This window comes from Phyllostomus hastatus, unplaced genomic scaffold (genome assembly GCF_019186645.2).
Source record: "Phyllostomus hastatus isolate PE091 unplaced genomic scaffold, TTU_PhHast_1.1 phas_contig_40, whole genome shotgun sequence".
In the NCBI taxonomy this organism is placed as follows: Eukaryota; Metazoa; Chordata; class Mammalia; order Chiroptera; family Phyllostomidae; genus Phyllostomus; species Phyllostomus hastatus.
The window spans coordinates 87096872-87120171 of record NW_025333872.1 but is presented as its reverse complement, the minus strand read 5'-3'; the positions used below and the strand labels follow the sequence as shown (position 1 = coordinate 87120171).

Genomic DNA, 23300 nt, shown 5'->3' with positions numbered 1-23300 from the left:
AATATTTTTTTCATGTAGATAAGTAAAAAGAGTATCGATTCCTCATGGAAATGAACGAATGACTGAATGAATGCAGTGAATCACGAGTGAGGTGCAGAAATAACGCGCAAGCTGGCTTTACGTGGACTTACAAAGTTTGGACTCTAGAACGAAAGCCCGAGAGCAGCTGAGAAATGTGATTCGTGCATGTCAACTGAGATAAATGCACGAGAGGGACAAAGAGACGCAGGGGCTGGGGCCGAGGCGGAACTCACATCTGGCTGGGACGTGAGGGGAAGGCGCGTGCCCCGGGCTGGGGGCACCCCCACCTTCCTCTGTGAGCCTAGATATCCAGTGTCCTGGTGGCCCTGTGGCCCCACTGCCTTCTCCTCCCCTGACCTTAGATGCCTGAGTATCTGGACAGTCACAGAGATCTGGGCGGTCGCTGTTGCCTCTACAAACAGCATGTGACAACAATCAACAACAGCTCTAGGCCCGCCTCTTCCCCAGGCTGGGTTTCATAACCTCTCCGGCGTTCCAGATCTCCCTGCGCTCAGCCAAGAAGTGATGCGTCCAAGGCCACTCCCTACCTTGGGGCCTACGGGCCCCAGGACAGCTGTGGCAGGGGCCTTCAGGTTATGTTATTCTTTGGGTTTATACAGATAATTCTTCTCACTCTCTTAAAGACGCCAGAATTACTTTAAAAAGTGTTTATGAGTTGTCGGAGTAGTAAAATATGAAACACATTGCAAGTCTTTTTACAATTTATTTCACAAAGGATTAAGGGGAAGATTCATATGTTTAGTCAGAAATATTTTGCTCATTAGCTGGTGACATCATTGCCCTCTGAAATTACAGGATTTTTGTCAGCTTATGGGGGAAAAAAATGAGATTCCATTCTCCTCCCCGAGGTGCAGTGTAGCACTGAAATAATCTCTCTGGCAGCTTCCAAAGTAACTAGTTGTCACCAGATTTGAAGGAAAAGGAGGAGGAGGAGGAGGCAGAAGAGGAGAAAATTACATGATACTTTCATTTGTAAAAACTATGGGAGAACTTGAGGTAATATTACCATTCCTTAGGGGCAAAGGCTTGCCAGCACTTAATCCACTTAAGAAACTGTTTAAAAAACTATAAAACCAAAGGAGCAGCAAATGAATGCTACCTTCCACAATAACCTCTATTCCTTAAACTTACGAGCTTTGAATTGCTTTTAATCACCCCCAAAATAATGCTGTAAGTTCCCCCACAAGGAAGAGAAAGAATATAGAGGACCTCCAAGAGTCCCGCAGCCCAGCAAGTGCAGAGAGACTTCGAGTGCAGGTAAGCCCCCACCTACATTCTGCAAGCTGCCTCGGGCAGAGCAAACGCCTTTCTTTCTCCAACAAGGGGCGCGGGGAGGGGAAGGGAAGCGGAGGAAAGAGAACTGACTTTTTCTCCACTCTGCACATCTTCAGAAGATGTTTCTGCTTGAGATCAGGTCACCCTGCCCACAGGTCAGAGAACTCCGTAGTTCACGTACAAGGTGAGTTCTGGTGACGAGGGAGTGCTGGGGAGGGGGTCCGCAGCTCTAGAGGCCCCTCTGGTAAGAGGGGGTGGTGTTACCAAAAGGGAATCGGTGGCGTCAGACACGCCGAAGACTTCAGCAAAACAGCAAGCCCACTCATTCCCAAGTGCATTCGGTTCTCACACAGTCCGTGCCATGGAAAAAGGATGATTCAGAACAGGACTGCCAAGTGGGGCAATTACAGATGCGTCGGAGGCTGCAATTGCTGGAGCTGGAGGACGTGTTCGTCCCAGAAGCGGCCGGTCTCCCGTGGGGTTGGGTGGTGTTCACAAAAATCACATTACTTTGACGGCATCGGAGACTGATTGATTTATGCATCGGGCAATGACTTCTTGGACAGAGCCGCCGCCACACCACCTGGCCCAGGCACACGACGGTGTGCAAATGCAGAGAACCGGTGGGCCACCCGGCCAGGGAGGGAAGGTGCCGACACCGAGTTCTTCCCTCCAATCACAACGCTGGCCGTCAGGCGAGCACAGTCGCCTGCTGAAGCCGGAGGCAGGTGGGCCCGCGTCCTGCCCTAGAGTCTCCATCCACAATCTTGACATAACTCTCCTTTTGTTTGTAGAATAAATAATAAGCAAATCTACTTTCCAATGATAGAAATCTAGGCTGAGTCCTTGGGATCCCAGTTAGAGAGGTTGGTTGTGGTTGCCTGAGTGGCAACACTATCAGGTCTGTGGTGGCTGCTGAAACCGAACCACAGAATGCCCTCCACAATGAACAGAATGAGCAACAGCGCCCCCGCCACAAAATAGAAATACATATATAAATATATGTATGTCCGTATATATGTGTGTATATGTATTCATCCAACTAGAAATATTCTACCAAGAGCAACCAGATAAGGAAAGGAACATAAGCAAATACATTAAACTTTAAAACACCATGATCAAGGTAAGAAACACATTTCTGAAGACCAGTGGAAAAGGCCCTCACTTCTCCAATAACCAGAACGGCAGGAATCTTGAAAATCATTTCATATAACCTGAAATCTCAAAAGAAGCAAACGTTGTGGCCTCTTCTAAAAAAAGCTTTTCCTGACCTAGGTGCAGGGAAAATGACTTCAGGGGAGTCATGAGTGAAAAGAAGGAAAGTCAGGTGGTGAGGCTGGTCCTGACGGATATGAAGTCCCTGGAAATTCACCTGGAGAGGAGCTGGAGAAATGAATTACGGGAGGCCGCCTATGGCACCCACCGCCCCGCCCCCATCCCCCTGTCTGCAAGTGGCTGGAATCACGAGGCAGCACACCTAACAGAATCTTCGGGGAAAGAAGGAGGAGCCCAGGTACCCCAATGAGGAACACTATCCAGCTCAGTGGGGGTTCCTTCGTCCCTGGCCATCACCTCAGGCTACAGCAATAATAAACGTAAGTGAACCACAGGGGAAAAAAAAACCCTCAACTGTAGCTCAGAAGAAAAACAATCTGTTGTTGGATAACATGGGGAAAAGGTCGAAAAGTTCTCATTATATCATCACAAATACAAAATCTGACCCAAGCCACGCAGGCATGCAATGCATGACAACTATTCAAACAAACTAGAGCAAGGAGGAGAGGAAAAAATAAAACTAAACTGAGAGGAAAAGCACGAAAAACAGAAAGATTGCATCTTTTGATCCCATCTCTCTACCACTAGAAAATATAACTCAAGGAATGGGAAGAAATAATTCCTAACAGTTGCTTCACTCTATAAAATAATTTAATAAGAACATACAATCAATTAAATGAGTCTGCAGAGACATGATGAGAAACATGAATATATATTTAAAGACTGCAGTCCTAAGAAAATAGATCACCCTGACTGGTGTGGCTCAGGGGACAGAGTGCCAGCCTGTGAACCAAAAGGTTGCCAGTTTGATTCCCAAGTCAGGACACGTGCCTGGGCTGCAGGCCAGGTCCCCAGCTGCGGGTGTGCCAGAGGCAGCCAACTGATGGATCTCTTGCACTGATGCTCCTCTCCCTCTCTCCCTCCTTTCCCCTCTCTCTGAAAATAAACAAATAGAAAATCTTTAACATTGATTTTTCTTAAAAAAAAAGAAGAAAACAGATCAAAAGAACCAATTGCAGCCAATTTCAATTAAATGTGTAAATAAGAATAAGCGAAGACTAGAATCTAGAAGTGAAAATATTGACATAGAGAAATCCTGTATTATTTAAATCCACTTTCTCTTATGAGCCAGGTTTTCAGACTGACCCAGCTCTCTGCCTCGGTCTGCGCCCCTTCCCCGAGCAGGCTTCCACTACCACCACCACGCCGGCCCCCCGCACTGGGGCTCACTGGACTCATGGACTTTCTAGGTGTAGTGTCTGCCCTACGTAGCAACACCCCCGTGAAGACCCCAGTCATGTCATCCATTTGCGTGTCTCCTCTTCTTAAACACAAGCTCCCCGAGTCTAGCGGCCGGCAGGTAGCAGGCACAGAATAAATGCACAATGTATAAATAAGAATGTTGGAGAGGACATGCTTTCCCCTACACTCCGGATCCCACGTGCAAGGGAAGAAGAAGGCGCCCCGCCAGGACACAAACCTGCGATGCTGTCAGCATCACACTGGTGATAGGACACCCTCGGAGGGTGTGGTCTGGTCCAAAGGGGGAGAGGAGTAGGGACAGAGAAGACACCAAAGGGATTTTTCTACAGAAATTATTCTGTGACCAAATTGAATTTGTATGTTTGGTTATTAAAATACTACTTTTCCAATGAATGTCCCTGTCTGATGACTGGCTACATGTAGTGCTAAGAGTTTGATATAATGGTAACGGAAGGGATGGGCGGCCCGTGACTTCAGTAAGTTAACTTAGGGTGGAGGGGGCCCTCAGACAGGATCCTACTCAGGAACCACAAAAGAACCTGGGTACCTCTCCAACAACCCACCTGTTACCTAAGATTTGTCATCAGGGCAAATAATTTAAGGAGGTATTAACATATGATGAATCAGTAGCATTAAACAAGTGAGAGAAATCCTTCCACATCGCCAGCCTCCTTGAGGTTACTGCCGAGAGCAAAGTAAGAAATTGATACTACAAAACCTAAATGCCAAACCTTAACCCAGATCACATTACAGATACCTGCACTTAGATATAATCAGCCAGCAGGGGAAATGTGGTATATCCTGTTTGCCATTCAGGTATTAGGTTGAACAAACAAAATGGCCATTTTTATAGTTCAAAAGTTCCTACCTCCAGTTTCACATGGCTCCACCTACTAAAAGAAATAACAGACCAGAGTGTATCAGAAGCTACCTTAAACTTAAACATTTTCAAAAATAGTATTTTGTCATGTACTACCTGAGTATTTTGTCATGTGTTTTTGTTCGTGGTATGTTGAGGTGAGCCCGCGGGCTGCACCTTCAACTCCCTGCACCTGTGCACACCCGTGGAGCCAGGGATGTACCTGCTTAGTCTGCCAGGTGCAAAGAGCCAGGTTTCCAGTTATCTCTGGGGCAGCCCGGGCATGTGCTCCAACCCAGCAGGTGCGCACACGCTCAGTGAGACTGCCTTATTAGCCCTGTGTGACTCTGGATAATTTCTGTGCAATTAATGGCTTCTCCCTCCCAAACAGCACTCCTAAGGCCAAACACACTTGCTTTTAAAACCATGCCAGACCCCCTGCCCCAAACCCACTTACACGGTAACACCTTCTGAAACAGACAGTAAACTGAATATGTGATTGGCAAAAGCATAACCAAGTGAACACCCGCTATTTTCGTTAAGCCTTCCGATAACTCCAGCCCAGCTGCTGCTAGTATGAGCGCTGCTACCATGTTACTGGTATTCACAGGAATAGCATCCTCCCAGGAGCCCAAGCGCGTTGAGGCCAGCAGTCAATGGAAAGGTAGAATACCTTCACATCACATAACAGGAGCCGATGTTCACCGGGTACTCTGTGCCGTTTCATCCCTGCAACACCCGCGTGGGACAGAGAGCAGGGAGATGCGGGCGCAAAGTGGTGCAACAGTCTGCCCACAGATGCAGAGCCGGTGGGTTCGGATCCCCACTCGACCAACATCTGACTCACGTCTGTGGGCTGAACCAGCCCCCTCGCCTGCCCACGCTGGGCAAACGCCTGGCTCTCCTGAGGCCGGAGCCCCCTCCTGGTCTAACTTTATGTAAAGAGGATGATCTTCAGGACTCAGCAAACACACGCCTCAAGCTCTGGCCCTTGTCCCAGGGCGAAGGCCGGGGGTGGGCGGGTGGTGGGGCATCAGTGACAGCTCAGCTGAGCAGTGGCTCTCGGTCAGCTGATGGCCACTCAGAACAACAACAACAAAACAACATCTTCCTGGAAAGACTTTGCTCGGTGTGTTGTTCCGGTGGGGTGGGGCTTTGCCTCACACTGCTACCATAAGCGGCAGGTCGGAAGGATCATTGCTTTTAAGCTCCTAGTGAGAATTTAATACCCCCTTATTTTACTATCACTGTAGTCTCAACATCACTTTTATTAAAATTACAAGTAACATTTCCTCCCGTACATTCCCAGTCAGCCAAATTAAAAAAAAATTATAGAAAGTACCCATGAAGCCCTGGCTGGCGTAGCTCAGTGGATTGAGCGTGGGCTGCGAACCAAAGTGTCGCAGGTTCGATTCCCAGTCAGGGCACATGCTTGGGTTGCAGGCCACGGCCCCCAGCAACTGCACATTGATGTTTCTCTCTCTCTCTCTCTCTTTCTCCCTCCCTTCCCTCCCTAAAAATAAATAAATAAATAAATAAAATCTTTAAAAAACAGATTATTAAAGCAGTTTATTTAGAAATGTAAGTTATTTTTATGCTTGGACTTCACCCCCTCGGGTTTTCTCATAAAGCACAGGAAGGTAAGAGCCCCAAAGCAGAAGGGAGGTCAGCCATTTTCACGTGGGTGCCTTCACTATACCCGTGTGCCGACTCTGATACTGTGGTATATGTGATTCCTCACGTCATATATACATCCAGTCAAAGATTCTCTCCAAGCCGGCAAAAATATGAAAATATGTATTTTTTTCAATTGCTGAGAATATCTAAAGGTGGATGAAATTTTTGTATATTCATCCTGTGTTGTCATTTTTTAAAAGTTTTCTTGGAGGATCGGAGATCCCCAAATGAGATACCTAATGGTACCTGGTTTATATTTTCTTTTGTTACCTTTGAAATAGAAAAAATAAAATGTCTAACAATTTTTCTTCACAGATGTTGTCTAGAAGTTCACCCTAGTAAAAGAGCAATACTCAAAACAGCCAATCCCTTCAAAATCTGGCTCAACTCAGAATACCTGAGCACGTAGAAAGGGCACATGGCTACACAGACGACCCTTGCAGAAGCCAGGCCACCGCTCTGCTCCCACAGGGGCACCCCGTGAGCAGCACCTGCTTCCCCCACCTTCTGTGGTAAGTGGCCGACCCGCCAGCCTTTGCTTCGACCACAGCAGAAAGAAGTTCAGCCGCTCACAACAAGAACCACCAACAAAGCGACTCTGTGGAAGGCTTTCCTGCCTTTCAGCGCGCCCTGTTTTAGGGAGTTCTGGGCCAGACGCAGGCTGTGGCAACCTTTCCCACCAGCACCTTAAACCTGAACTCTCTGGCTTAAAGACGATGGCTGCTAGCCCTGGCTGGCGTAGCTCAGTGGATTGAGCACAGGCTGCGAACCAAAGTGTCCCAGGTTCAGTTCCCAGTCAGGGCACATGCCTGGGTTGCAGGCCACGGCCCCCAGCAACCGCACATTGATGTTTCTCTCTCTCTCTCTCTCTTTCTCCCTCCCTTCCCTCTCTGAAAGTAAATGAATAAAATCTTAAACAAACAAACAAATGACGGCTGCTGCTGTGGCGGCCGGTGAAACAACTCTAAGTAAAATCCGTCTGCTGGCAGGAGACCAGTTTATGGTTTACAATTTTAGAAAGCCCCAAAAGATTTAACAATATTGCATCATGCCACCCAAACCATCTCATAATACGGGGATACTTCAGCTGAGACCTTAAAAGACCTCCATCAAGGAAACACTCAAAATAGTATTTTTGCAAAAAAGTGGACAAAGTGACCACCTGGCGTTCTGTCTCTCTGTTACCCAAAATTTTAAACAGAGTTCAGTCACGTGGCTCGCCTGCATCTCAAACCAGGCTCATGGCAAAGACGTATTTAGAGGTGGAAGGAAAGGCTATAAAGAGAGGCACACGCGGACATAAGGTATTATTCCAACACCGCAGTCACGACATTATTATAGCATTCTCTGCACAAATGTTTTCCAGCTCTGAATTCCCCAAGTGTAAAAGTGCTCTGTTATGAAACGATGACTCGCTTTACAAAATAACTCAGTCACAAAATATTTCACCACAGTTGCTTCACCCTCGTGAGGAGCTCCAGACATAGAAACGCGATTCCAGCTTCCTCTGCAACGTGTTCTGTGTGCGGTGAAACAGCTCCGGGGGGCTGAAATCGACGCTCGCCGTTGGCCTCTGACAGTGTTGCTGCTTCCCTGGCATTTCTCTTGCTTCCATTTCTCTTAATACATTAATACATTTTTTAAAAAGAACCTAAACAGCACCATAATCACATAATTTACAATTTGACATTTTTTAGAAAGATGCTTCTTCACTGCAAGCATTTTCGTTAATATTCAAGCACCAGGTACAGAACACCAACTCTGAAGTGCCGATCTTGTAGAAACATAGAAACTATGATTTACTAAAATTTATGCCTTGAGAAAAGAAGTATGAACCCCAAAGATGGAAAGCATAATTTCCTCAAGCATTTTCTTAACCAGAAGGTAAACGGAACCTCAAGCCACAAAGTTGAAGGCTTAAATGAGAACTCTTATAACCTTTTCCCTGGAGGAGGCAAATGAAAACAAAACCTACCAAAATAAATGAAATATATACATGCACACACGTTCATACACATATGTATACATATATGTATGTGCACATATACATACATGTGCATATACACACACCTATATATACATAAGTGTATATAGCTATTAAAACAAACGTTCGGATATTTATAAGGAAACAAGTGAAGTACTCAGCCAGAAACTCTTTTCAACAGCTCGAACACTCCCAACAGAAGTTTATTATTAATGAAAAGCAGCAGAGAACAGACCCTCTTCTGGCAAAGAGAGAGCTATTTTTCGCTTCCCTTGGTCACTATCTTTAGTGCCTTACATTCTCGGAAACCAGGAATGTGAATATGGATTTACTGCGAAGCGACACGCAATTATCCAACGCCAGTTAGGGGGGTGGAGAAGCCTGTGAAATCAATGCCGAGGAGACACTGAAGCATGACAGGCATCAATATAGGCATTGAGGTCTGGTGACAAAGGCCTCATGGTCCCTGGAACGTCCACGGCCTGGGCATTCCCGACCACGGCCGGGGACCTATTTACATCTCAGGACAGAAAAGAATAGATAGAAAACGGAAACACCCGGGTTCCCACACAGAAGATAATCAAAGCGCCTAACCCAGGGCGGCCTCGGCGGGACACGGGGTATTTATCTGAAATTAATTACTCCATTCTCAGGCAAATCTGCGCTAACCGAGAAGGAATATTTTGGATGGGAGTCTCCGCAGAAGCACAGGGCAGACTACAGTCGGTGTGAGAGGGGTAAGTGTCATGTATGTCAGGATGACAAGCAAGCTCAGGCTAACTTCAATGACCATGGTAGCGGGCTGGGTGGTGACCGGCGTGACTGGAAGTGGCCGTGGGTGTTTGCCCACGTGGGCAGAAAGTCAGCCAGCAACACGCACAAGGTAAAGAATACTGCCCCAGCGAACCGAACCCTCTCCACTGCTGAATAGCCCACCTTTACCTACATCCCTCTGCTGAAGGAGAAATCATTCTTCAGAGCTTCTGGAGGATTGGGCTGAATTGGAGGGAGCATAGGGTATTCCTGGCCCCTTGTCCAACCAGGACTGGCTGACTTTATTTTTGAGCCATGTATGAAGACACAGTTTGCTGAAAAGCTAGCAGAGCAAAATGTGTGCGCATGGCATCTTGAGTCCCTGTGGGGGTGACTGTATCCGCCACACTGCGGTGACCGTGTGCCACGCCAGGCGGGCCTGCTCTCTCTCCTTCACGTCCCCTCTGGAACCCGAGTGTCTAGCACCGTGCCTGCCAGGTACACGGCACACACTTCGCTGGCATCCCCTAAAGGAATGGAGCACTGCTCAAGGAATGAAACGCCCACCCTTTAAGAGTCTGCTTCACCCTGACTGTTGATGTCGAGGTGGTGTTTCTGATTTGCACCCTGAAAGGAGTCCAACAAACCAGTACTTAATAACGCTTTCTTCGTGGCCCGTTCCAAGTGCCTACAGAGCTCGAGCTACATAAACTTTTTCCCAGGGAGACAAACCTCTTTCCTTGCCGTCTGAGTGTGTGCGCTTTTATGACAGCCCTCATTCTCTGAAGGGGTGGAGTCTTATCACCGCTCCCATGACTCAGATGCTATTAATCAGGACGGCGCACAGTGAGTCTGATACTAAAGGACCCACTCTGGACAGCTGGGTCTTTGTGGTCTTCCCGGAGCTGGGTTTGACTCATGTCAGTCCTGAGTGACTGTATTTATTCTTCATGATTCCTCAGGTTCATGATTTACATTTATATTATGTTAGTCTTTAGGAGGTAGGAATAAGAAACCCAAAGAGGCACACTGGAAACCACAGACATGGTTCCTTGGATTACCTCATGGTCCCAGGATGCGCTGCTGGCTAGCATACAACACATTTATTATTATAAGTGACCATGCAACATCTTGGTCACTTCCACACAACAGCAAACCAAGCAAGGCTTCCAAATTAATAATCTTTTTTTTTTTTTCCATTAGCGTCCATGGAAATCTGGTGCTTGATTCCAGAAATCATGGGAAAGTCGGTAGTAGGAGGGTTCTATGTAGTTCTGATAGGCCATCATTTGTTGCTTAGCTGCAAAGAATGGCAAAGACCGAGTCTGTAGTTGCAAAACACAAGACACGCTCTGAAGCAGCCAGGAAGGATGGACATTCACATACAACTCTGTGCATGCAACATTTTTCAAACACGCGACGTGAGCTGACACTAAGCTAGGCACTCACCGGAGACACCCAGCAACACAGCATGCCCTTCTTGCTCAAGGAGCTCGCGATTTCCAAGGCGGGCAGAAGCATGCACAGTTTATCCTGGTACTGCAGGGTAACCTGAGGGTTCATGTCTACAGCTGGTTTTGCAAAGCACAGAACAGGAAGCAATCAACTATACGTGAGGAGGTTAAAGAAAGTTTCACGGAGGAGAAGGCAGTTGGACTCCACTTTGCAGGAAGCCAAGGTTTACACCTGGAAAAATCTGAAGGAATGCGTTTCAGGCAGAAGAAGATGCATGAATGAAATCAGAGTGTGAAAATACAAGTCGTATCCAGCAACGTGCAGGGTCCAGCGTGGCTGGAGGGGAGCCTACTGGGGGAGGAGGTGACGGATGAGAGTGGAGAAATTGATTAAAGGAAGATCACATTCAATTTTGGGTGTGCCAATAACTTTTGGAATGTACCTGATAGAGCCGGAAAGTAACCAGACTTTTTCTACAGCCCAGGATTTGTGAGGGAAAGGGGTGCTTTAGGAATACGACTGGTTGTACGGAGCACAGACGAAAGGCAAGAGACTGAAGACACAGAGGCAGAGCCGCTTCCAGACTATAAGGAACAGGTGACCGGAGAAACAAAACAACTCCATAACAGAAGACCTCTCAGTGCGATGGATGATGGCACCATGACACGTAGGTCTGAAACTCTGGAATTTTAATTCCTACAATCTCTGTGGAGCTCCTAGTTCAGGAAGCAGTGGTCAACATTAGAGCAGCATGAATAACAAAAAATTCCAACGTGGAAAATAAAAAATAAGGTTCTCTGTTCATAGATGACACGCTCTCATCTGTAGAAAGCCCTAAAGATTCCACATATATACACCAAGAAAAGTTCAAGATAATAAACAAACTTAGCAACATGTGAAAATCAGTTCCAATTTTATACAGCAGCAATGCATAAATTCACAAAGAAAGTAAGAAAAAATTTCATTTACAAAAGCATCAACAGAAAAAAATACTTGGGAATAAAGGTAAGGAGGTGAGACTTACGAAACACTGAAAACCACAAAAATTGGTGGAAGACATTAAAGAAGACATAAATAAATGGAAAGATATCCTGTGTTCGTGGATTAGAAGACTTCATATTATTAAGATGAAAACAGTACCCAAAGTGAAAATACTACCCAAACTGATCTGTAGATTCAATGCAATCCCTATTAAAATCCCATGGCATTTTTTTGCAGGAATGGAATAACCCATCCTAAACTTCCCATGGAATGTCCACTGACCTCAATAGCCAAAACAATCTGAAAATGACGAGCTAAGCTGGAGGGCTCAGAATTTCCAATTTCAAACTTACTGAGAGCTACATTAATCAAAAGAGTATGACACTAGAAAAAGAACAGACAGATAAGCCAATGGAATGAATAGAAATTCCAGAAATAAACCCCTGTATATATGGTCAGTGAATTTTCAAAAAGGATGCCAAGACCATTTGATAGAGAAAGGATAGTCTATTTAACACATGGTTTTAGGAAAACTGGGTATCTCCATGTAAAAGAATGAAGCTGGACCCATATGTTACATCACATGCAAACATTAACCTAAAATAGGTCAAAGGACTAAAACTATGAAAGTCTTAAACTGAAAACACAGGAGAAAATCTTAATGACATTGGATTTGGCAATGATGTCTTGGATACGATACCAAAAGTACAGGCAACAAAAGAAAAGTGGATGAAAGAGAGTGGAAAGGCAACCCACAGTATGGAAGAAAATACTTACAAATCACGTATCTGGTCAGAGACTAACATCCAGAATATATAAAGAACGCCCACAACAACCAACAACAAAATGAACAACCCAGTTCAAGAATGGGCAAACGACTTGAACAGACACCCCTCCGAGGACATACAAATGGCCAATAAGCTGCTCACCATCTTAGTCACTAGGGGAACACAAATCAAAGTGACAATGAGATACTGGTTCACCCCCATCTGGGTGACCATTAACCAAAAAAGGGAGAGAGGGAGGGGTAAAAAGTGTTGGTGTGAATAGAGAAATCGGAACCTTCACGCGCTGTGGCCAGGAACGTAAAACGGTACAGTCACTGTGAAAAACAGTATGGAGGCTCCTCAGGAAAGTTAAACATGGAATTACCGTATGATGCAGAAATTCCACTCCGAGGTATATACCCCAAAAGAACCGACAGCAGAGGCTCAAACAGATACCTGTACACCCATGATCAGAGTGGCACTGTTCACAGTAGCCAACGAGCAGAAACGGCCAAGTGTCTATAAAGAGATGAATGGGTTACCAGAATGTGGTTTACATTACATTGCAGTGGAATCAGCGTTCCACTTACTCACCCATCAGAAAGAAGGAAGGTCTAGTATATGCTGCAACATGAATGAGCCTTGAAAACACGGCGCTAAGTGAGATAAACCAGACCCAAAGGGACATTCTATGATGTCACCTATAGGAGGTACCTCGGACAGTCAAATTCATAGAGACAGAAGGGAGAACAGTGGTTTCCAGGAGCTGTGGGGAGAGGAGGCTCAGGAATTATTGTTTAATGGTAATGGAATTTCTGTTACAGCCGATGAAAAAGATGGTTGCACAGCAACGTGACTATGCCTAATGTTACTGCACCGAACACTTAAAAATGCTTCCGATGGTAGATCTGAAGTTATACATATGCTATGAGAACTGGAGAACACCCAGCATGAAGAGCACTATGCTCGCCAGATGTGTTTCTACTGGGTAAAGAATACTGAGTTACCATGTAAGAACAAATGCTCCTTCTCAGCTCCTGGTGAGAACTGCCAGGAGAAACTGCAAGGCTGAAACTGCACAGACTGTCCCCTCATAGTAGAGGCGCTCAAGATGCTCAAAAAGAAAGCAAACTTACGTTGCAGTTGGACGAGCCGTCGAACGTGGGGCTGGAACCGTCGGGCCAGTCAGCAGGGTCCAAGGCGGCTGGCTGCCGGTGCTGGGCCTCGTACTCCTTGAGCTGCCATGAGAGGAAACGGAAGGTTGAAATGGAAGCACTGGCTGGCACCGTGTCCCGAGCAGTGGAGGGAACACCTCGGCACCTTCCTCACGCCAGTGTCGTGACAAAGTGCCAGCCACACGAGGTTCTCAGAATCAGAACAAGGACCCACCCCCTGCCCTGTGGGTTTTCATCTAAATGAAACCAACAGACACAGCTGACTCTTCGTATTCTATCATGTATTCCAGATAGAACCTCGATTTCCCCCTCCTACATCGGAACTCACCTTTCACAGTTCGACTATAGGTTCTAAAAAAACAACTGTCTCTGGTTTGGCCTCAGAATCACCCCTCTCTGCAGAAGGCACAGTGCGGTTGACTGTGAGCATTTGGGCAAAACAGAGACGGAAGCCTGAAACTAATTTTTAAAAGTCACTTGCTTTTCTTGTTCTAGATTGCTTCAAGTCTCCAGTTCAATGTCACCGTGTAATAAATACAGTGGGATTTACTTGGGACACTTGTGGATGAGAGGAAAAGAAGAAGGGGTCTCGGATACGTGCCGAGATGTTTAAAGGTGGCGTTTAGAAGCCAGGTTTCTACTTTTTTTGAAAAACACAGAGACAGGCGACATATGATAAGAAATTGGCAAATACAATGTAGTAGAATTAGATCAAGGATCCTTCTGAATGGCTAATGGTGTGTTTTTATAACACACATAAAAATTTAACTCTGCCACATAATACAATGAAGTTGTCACTGCATTAAAATTCTACCATCAAGCAGTTTTTCTACATGAATTTTAAGACCCTGATCAAGCTGTGTTCCATGAACAAAGCCACCAAAACACCAGAAACGATCTGACCCGACTGCCCAGGAGGAGGTAGGTCAGCACCGTCCTCAACCACTGGGGCCATGCGGGTGGATATGGCAAAGCCACCAAACTGACAATATCCTCCTCGCAACTTCCCAAAGCATTGCTTCTCCCAGGGAATTCTCTTCTGTGTACACACTGACAGGCGGCAGAGCAGGGAAGGCAGACAGCCCTGATTAATGGGTAAGGGCTTAGCTGCAGAACCAAGCGTCAGCTGAGAGCCCCTGGGCAAAGTACTATCCGCTCTGAGCCTCAATTCCTCCTCCATCAGGAAAATGGGGGTGACAGCACATCCATCCGCCTCATGAGATAAAACAACGAAGCTCTGAGCACACGGCACCTGTGCCAGGGACCCACTGTCACGGCTCTCCTGTGATCACGCTCTGGTTTCAGACAAGTGGGAGCTCCAAGGTCACAGACTCCAGGCATTTGCTCTTTTGGTGCTAGGGGCGCCAATCTCATTTTAATCTTTCCAGTGCCTTAGGGTATTAGTGTTCTGCTCTTTGTAGTACACTTAAGTTACATATTAGAATGCCCTCTCCTTCTAGATATACTCGTGTCTGCAATGCCACATTCTCACTGTATTATTGGAACAGCTGGCAGCTGAACAATGGGGTTGTCACTTGTTCTCTCCTGGTCTATGTCCCACTTTTTATCCTCAACCTTAGCCCCAACTCCTAGGAGCCACGAAATAAACTTCATCGTTAGAAACAAGACAAATTCCTAACCAGGCCATCATAAACAGAATTAATATTTTTCTTCTGCCATCTGTCCATTTCTATCATTTTGGAGGTCAAAAGTACCTACATTTCTTCAGAGGTAGATTCAGATCTGTGCTCTATCCAAATGTGCCACTTTTTAAAAATTATCCTAAATTTCAAAATGCTTCATGTTTCATAAGAGATCCTGTTACAAAACACAATCTCTAAAATGCTTTGTTTTTTTTTTTAATTTTCTTTCTTTTTGGGGGGAAGATTTTATTTATTTATTTTCAAAGAGAGGGGAAGGGAAGGAGAAGGAGAGGGAGAGAAACATCATTGTGTGGTTGCCTCTCACGTGGCCCCCACTGGGGACCTGGCCTGCAACCCAGGCATGTGGCCTGACTGGGAATTGAACCAGTGACCCTTTGGTTTGCAGTCCGAGCTCAATCCACTGAGCCACACCAGCCAGGTTTTTTCTTTTTTTTAATCCTCACCTGAGGACATCCTTTTTCATTGCTTTTAGAGAAAGGTGGGGGGGGGGGGGGAGAAACATCAGTGTGAGAGAGAAACATCAATTGGCTACCTCCTGTATGTGCCCCGACCAGGGATCAAACCTACAACCTTTGTATTTAGGGGACAATGCTCCAACCAACTGAGCCACCCCAGCCAGGGCTCTAAAATTTTTTTAAGTACATTTTATGGGGGGGAGACATGCACCTGGTTTCATTTATATAATTTTACTTTTATATTCCACTCTGCTCCTGAAGAAGTTTTGACTTAAAATAAAATTTCATGAAGGAAAGACAACTGATAATTTAAGAATTTATGTGTTTTAGAGCAAATTTACAGAGTTTTAATTTAACTCCAAAATTTTTAAAATAATGACATTTTATAGTGTGTATCTCTGTCTGAGGTGAAAATCCTCCCTCATATCTTAGTGTCCCTAACCTGACAGGTTTATTATGCTTGGAGTCTATGACATGATTCTTAGAGGGGATGGCCATCTTTAGTAGATTCATGCTTATTCTCCCTTAAAGACCTTTAGGGAGAGATATTCCAGAATGTTCCCATTTTTAAGAGCGCTTATTGTGAAGAACATTTACAGCACATCGCCTCTAAATCCCCTCCAGCTGCAATTTTAATGCATTTCCCTTCATTCTGTCCTCAGTTGAGATTAAAACAAAATAAAACACTCTTCAGTACATCCTGAAGATGTACTGTTTAATAATCCCTCATATATACTTGAGGAAAGTGATTAAACTCTTTGCTGCTGCTTCTCTGAGATAAATCCTTTCCAATTTCACCCCATGGGATCTATCTTTTAAAAAAAAAAAAAAAAACCCTCAGTTACTTTGCTGCTCTCCTATGGACTCTCTCCATGAGCCTCTCTAATTGGCCAAGTCACTGGGATTGATGCTCACTAGCTGCTACAAGGAAATAATTCAAAAACATATACAAAGTTCCAGTTCAGAATGCTGCAATCTGGTATACCAGATGCCCAGACTCCCTTTACGAAATTCCTTGCCTATACTCCCTGGTTCCTGTAGAGGTAGGCTCACACCTATCCCCCTTGGCTCTGGAGAACCACCCTTGGTGGGCAAGGAGCTGTCTCCCCAGAGATGCCCAGATGACTGCTCCCTCCTCCCCACCAGTGTGCAGCCTCCTGTTCCCTGGCAGGAGGGGTTCCACAGTGTAACTCACCTTCCAGGGCGCCCCACTCCCTAAGGGCTCAGGCTGAGCAGAGGCTTCCCCAGAAATCTCATCTCTGTCCTGCTTCTTTCTCTGCCTCTCCTGCTTCCCTCTCTCACTTAGAAGTTTCTCCCAAAAGCTCTCCTTCGCTAAATCATGTGCCTTATAACCCCCGACTCGGGCTCTGCTTCCAGGAACCTGACGTAAGACACTGGCGTGAAGAAAAGTTCACCATGTCAAAACATCAGCCAAATCAGTGACAAACGTCACGTACTTTTTACAAATATATTATCTTAAGGACTTAAGTGTATATATAAATAAATATAGATGTGACCGTGTGGAACCAGATACACATTCCTCCGATGGATAAATACAGACGTATTTCTCTACAACACAGCTCCATCTTTGCTGGTACTGCCACACCAAAACAACAGGGTGCTCTTTCAGCCAAAGCTTTAAAGGTGAGTTTATTCCCTACTCCCCCATCCTCACTCACACGCTACAAATATTACCCAGATAAAGTGGCTTCCAAACCTTCCACAACTAGTCCAAGGTTTGAACACCCTAAACTCACTTGCCAAGAGCTACATGTGCTCTTAAGATCAGCACCTGGAAATGGTGTTCTCTAGACACACCAGTTACCTGGAGCCCCTAAACATTATGTTTTTTAACTCACGAGCTCTACGGAATTCCTTAAAGCACATGTATTAAGTATCCATCATCCAACTATTAGAGACTGTTTGAAATGCCACTAGATTTGATGGAACTATTCAGTTCTTTGGTTAATAAAATTTTAGAAATCCTAAGTTAAGCTGCTTTTTAAATTACACACTGAAGAAAAAAACCCTACTGTGTGAGATGTTCCCTAAACTTCGTTCTCTTAAAATGCTTATGCAACTTAAGAGTATCTCCCACGTTAGCTCTCCGCAGTCTTTTCCATTCTGGTCTGGGTTCTTTTTGATAACTCGGTCTTCAGGGGCCTGCATCATGGCTGCACAGTTCACAGCGCGAAAACATCTGGCAATGAGACCAGAGTCACGTAAGCGAAGCATGGCAGACCCACTGGAACATGGCCGAAGTTTTCCCCAAAGCCAGGATGTGCTGGGGGCTACGCTCAGCTCCATATGGCACCCAGACAAACTTCTCTCCTGACGCTGGCTCATTCCCTCAGAATTGAAGTCTGCATGTCTCTGACCGTGGGACCAACACACCCCGACGTGCCGGAGGAAGGTCCCCATCACAGTCATTATGGGAGGTCTGAGTCTCACTGTTTGTTCTGTCCAGCAATCGCGTCATCCTAGACCCTTCAGCTGCTCCTGAGTCCTGGGAAGTCTGTCCGTCCTGCAGACTATTTTCTGCTCTAACATCTTTCTTGAAATGACTGGTCTCTGGCCCACGAGAAGCCCATCCAGGCAGCAGCGGCTGGGGATGCACCTGCGCAGCTGAGCGGGCCAGCCAGCTTCCCCTCCTGCATCTGTCCGAGGACACCCACTGTTGTAGGCGGAATCGAGCAGAGCTGGGAGAATGCCATCGCCTTTTTCTCCTGTGTGTCTGGGTTGTTGTATAGAAAATGTTCCTGATCTCCTGATGAGCTCCTTGCTGAAACCCGGCCAGGCTGCATGGCTAAGACCTCCACCCAGATGTGCACAGGGAGCGGACTTCTGACTTCCTTTCCATCTAAACAACGGCTGCCTGTTAAGATTATGAGCTCAGAAAGAGCTTTAAGCAATTTTTTCCTCCTCAACTTTCCAAGTATTCTTCATTTTTTTCAACTATAAAACCATGCTACCTCATGCAGACGACGTTAAGGCTATTTGAACATTTTCTTCTGCTCCAAGAAGACGGGATTTGGCACATCGCCTGCACCCCTCTTCCCAAACACAGGTGTCGTCGGACAACCTGCGACATCTTCTGCATTCAGATCTTCATTTTCATGACGAAAACAGAAATGCACCTGGTTGCTCCCCAGAAGGTGGCGTGTCTGTCATGGTCAAACTATTACAGATTCGTATTTCTCATATGCCTTTTCTAGGAACTCAAATGGACTCTTCCCAAATGGGACCACACATTCAGGAAATAGACCTGGAGAGAAAATGTGTGGTGGACGTTTCGCCCCAGCTGGTGGCCAGGCTGAGTGGCCGGAGGTGTGGTGGAGCGGGTCGGGCCAGGCTGAGGACAAAGGGGACAGGCATGGTGATCAGCCACGTGGACAGGAGGTTGTACCTGCCACTTGCTGCATGTCTGCCCCAGAGACACTGGAGGCCGAGACACCTCTGCTCCTGTGAACCGACAGAGCAGGAGAAGCCGGCAGGTGGCCATCTGGAGGTGGCCCCGGCCCTCAGGCCTCCTACTCAACCCAGTCCCACCTTCCACGTCCCACCACATTTGTTTGTCCCTCACGTTTGTTTGTTCCTGAGTTTTCACTTCGTCTCAGCAACGAACTAAACTTCTTCTTGAGTTTAGCGTCAGGTGTGCTCAACGACATGAAGGGAGCCTGTCACTGTTCTAAGGTGACAAACCTCCGAGATTCTACTTGGTGACCAAGTCACAACTCCTTCCATGGCTCCTCAGGGACCTGAACGTTTTCATTAGTTTCTAAACCCGCCTGATTTGTGACCTGTGCACACAGCAACCAACCAACCGTCCAAGTGAAATCCAAGAATCGTCAGTTTGCTGGGCGACAACCAAGGAGGAGACCCCTGCGTGTCCGCCGTCTCACTGCCCTGCTGCCAACCCAGCATCCCGAGGTGACCGGGCTTCTTCCAGCGTCTCATTTAACTCAGAGCAAAAACGTGGCCCAGCAAACTGCAACTGCTATCTACTGAGAAGTAAAAGTAAGAAAAATTTGGTTTTCTGAAAGCAAAATTTTAAGGTATGTCTAAGACTTTCAGATTGTTCAAAATTGAATTTGTGATGGTATCTTGTAGAGAATTGATGTTTACAATGGTCATAATGTATTTAGTTTTTCTTTAGGCTTCACTTAATTTTTACCATTGATTACATTCTTATAATCTCTTTACAAGGCTTGTGCAGTGGGCAATGGCATTCAGATTCCCTTTCCTTGTTAAAGTGGTCTACCGCCCCGTATATTTGCCATTCATTCATTCACGTATTCACTGAATATGGAACTTTACCTCACACCGTGGACGGTTTCTGCTATGCACACAGAATGGAATCACAATTTTATAGGATAAGATAGGTACCTGATGACACCAAAGTATCATCAAAATACTACTCCAAACAATAAATCTCTATACTCTTTGATGCACCTGTCTCAGTCTGCTCACACTGCTCTAAGTACCGCAGACAGGGGGGCTTACACATGACAGAAACTTCTCGGTCGTTGAGGCTGAGAAGTCCCAGACCAAAGTGCGGGCAGATCTCGTGCCTGGCGAGAACCCGCCTCCCGGTTCACAGACAGCTGTCTTCTCTGGCTGTGTGTGTTCACATGGGCGGGGGGGAGAGCCGTATCCTGGGGTCTCTTCTATAACGTCCTTCATCCCATTCACCAGGGCTCCACTCTCAAGACCTAGTCACCTCTCAGAGGCCCCACCCCCAGAACTACCACACTGGGCACGAGGATCTAACACAGGGATTCGGTGGGGGGCCGACACAGACGCTCAGTTTCCAGCGGGCCCCAAACTTTTCTCGGTGTGAGGGGGTCGCGCCTGCACACGTGTGATGTGGATCTCAGCCCTCTTACCCGAGCCAGTGCCTCCTCGATGGTGATCATCTTCTCCTTGACCATCATCATCAGCTGAATCCGCTCCTCATCGCTCATGGTTATCTCGCTTGCCACGTAGCCCACGTCTTCTCCTAGAGAGAGAAAGAAACACCAGGGATGAAAACGAGACAGGTAGACCAGATGCCAGTCTCGACGAGGTCATCATCATCCAGGACTGGGAGAATGAGGGTGCTGTCTCATGTGCCTTTTCCAGGGACTCAAATGTTGTGTCCCGTTGTTGGAGCAATAGGACCACCAGGGGCGGCTTTGTAGGGAGCCAAGCAGCCCACCTAGCTGGGCACGGGCACCACGGACATGTATGGACCAGAGCCTTTGTGATGAAGGGTCTAGCGGAGGAGTCTTGGAGGAGAGCCCACAGGGAGTAAGAGGCGGGCAGAGAGCTAATTTAAAGACCCAGCGAGAGCGGACACACACTCCGGGCTCCCCTGGCTGAGGCTTCCCTATGTCCTCCCATTTGGGGAATGCACGAGGAGAAAATAGTTTGGGGAGAAGTGGGAGGCAACCTCCTGCCGTGGCGGAGAAAGGTCCGAGTCAGCTGCGCTGCAGCCTGAGAAACCGCAGATGCCTGCTAACCTCTCTGACTACTGCTCCTCAGAGGGCTGGTGCAGACAAATAACATCACAGATGGGAAGCGCTCCGGGTCACTGGTTGGGAAGTACCATATACGTAGGCACACATCCGAAAGTTCCGTCGGCATCAATGTTCCCAAACCGTGAGGGGGACTCCACTCCCAGCCCGAAACTGAGGGCAGCCAGAGCCGCAGGGGAAAACAGAAGCCCCGTCAGGTTTCCTCGAAAGTGTCTTCCTACAAAGCGGACAGGCTGCCAGCGCCTCCGACGCCCATGAGCCACGCTGGCTGCGTGCTGCCTGTCAGCCTGGGGGGCAAGACCTGCCAGTGCAGGTGGGCTCTGCTCCGCGCTCGGGGAACGAGCCCTCAGTCCAGGCCCTCACCCTTCTCGTCTGCCCCGTCTTTCCCACACGCCCCTCACCTGCATGGGTGTCATCAGGATGCTGGGCTACGGCCTAACGTGCCCTTGGTGTCAAGGGACAGAGGCAGGGAGGCTGGCCGCACACCTGTCGGAGCCCTTCCATCAGCATCTGCCCGGGAATGTATGTTCCCCTGTGTCTCCCTGTCACACTTCCATTCCACATCAATCGGTGCAGACACACTGCTCCAGGCCCCCTTGCCCCTCGTCCCCTTGCACGGGAAGAACAACAGAGTGGGCTGGGAGAGGGGAGCCCGCCCGCCGGTTTGATTCATGCTGCTCTCTGTGTCGCCTCCAGTGGTGGTGGTGGTTGGGCGGGGGGGCGGGTGACAGAAAGTTGGTCAGGTTTAAAAATAAATCCACGTGATCTAGTCAACTTCCGGGTCTCTCCTGTATTCCTTCCTTCCCTTTCTCTCTCTCTCTCTCTTCCTCCTTTTCTTTCTTTCTAAAGAAGGCTGTGTTAGAATCCAAGGTTAACTTTGAATCACAAGTGATTCTGAGCATGTACCAGAGGAAAATCTCAGCGCGTTTAAGAATAACTCTGTTTTGGCAGGACAAATTTAAAAAAATAAATAAAGACCCCACCGCAGGTCACCAAAGAAGCCGAGCACACTGCTGGCAGGCACACGGCCCGTGTCCACTCTTCTCGTTGCCCCGTGTATGAGAAAGCGGAGAAGCCTTCTGAAGAGGGCAGGCCACTAAGCTTTTGTAAAAGAAGATCCAGTAATGTCACTGGTGAGCAACTAGGATGCTCCTGTCCTGACGACCTCCACCAGCAGGACTGGAGCCTGGAAGTGGCTTTGTTTCCACTCCCCTCTGAACGCCTGGGAGGCGGCAATTATGTAACCCGCCTCAGGGGGATGACACATTTACTTGCTGTATCAACAACAACAAAGGCCCTGGCCGGGAGGAGGGCGGGGGAGGAGGGGAGAGCAGGGCTCCCCCCACAAGGCAGCTCTGGGCAAATTCCCATGATGTCAGGCCAGGAGATAGAGTTTTCCAGGGGCAACAACCCACCAACTCTCCCTTCATCCCTTCCGCAGACAAGCATCAAAAGTTCAGAAGACTGCAAAGGCCCCCAGGGCGGGGCGGCGGGGAGGGTCCCAAACTAACAGACCCTAGAGTGTTTAGGGTCCATCAGGACGAGCAAAGATGTGCCTGAGGTTGCTGTGACGCAGGAAACAAAAACCCGGTCTTTGGCGCCAGACCTACGCTCAGTACAGCCTGCCGGCTCTCCCCGTCCCGTTTTCTTAGATTTAAAAAAAATAAAACATCCCCACTGGGATGAAGTTTTAAGCAATGATAGGAATGTCAGAAAGCTGAACATTGTACGGGCACGCACGATGAGTTATTCTAACTCGCAGCCACCATTCAGATCAGAGACACAGGCTTCTTCCCGTTTGCCGGCTACAAGGGCCCACTGTCCGCCAGCTGTTTCGGTGGTACCTTTTGAAGTCTGCCTCATTATTCCTTTCTGGTTCTTCCGGAAGTTCTGCCAGAAATACTTATTTTTCTTCTTCCAATCTCCTTTTCCTTTAAAAAAAAAATAAAAAAGACACAAGCAGTAAGTCCATTAATAACAAAAGTCGCCCCTTCCTTATAACTCAAAGCTTGCAAGAGTACTTTGATTTCACAAAGACAGTTCTTCCACTTTCAGTTTGTGCAGGACTTGAAAATGCCTATAAAGTTGTTTAAAAGAAATGCAAATTTCCCGGTAGCAGGAAATGCTGCAGCAGGGATAAATTGAGCAATAAAGGAAGC

At 47.1% G+C, this 23300-nt stretch overlaps 1 protein-coding gene across 3 annotated transcripts in view; it reads right to left on the bottom strand.

Annotated features, from left to right (window-relative positions):
- SASH1 (SAM and SH3 domain containing 1) overlaps nt 1-23300 on the bottom strand; it is a 297134-nt gene that overhangs the window by 44633 nt on the left and 229201 nt on the right. For all 3 annotated transcript variants that reach the window (XM_045844033.1, XM_045844032.1, XM_045844034.1), the window contains exons 6-8: nt 22986-23072; nt 20512-20624; nt 13468-13569 (exon numbers count right to left, since the gene is read on the bottom strand). In XM_045844033.1, coding sequence (XP_045699989.1) covers nt 13468-13569; nt 20512-20624; nt 22986-23072 — 302 coding nt within the window. The remainder of the gene's footprint in view (nt 1-13467; nt 13570-20511; nt 20625-22985; nt 23073-23300) is intronic.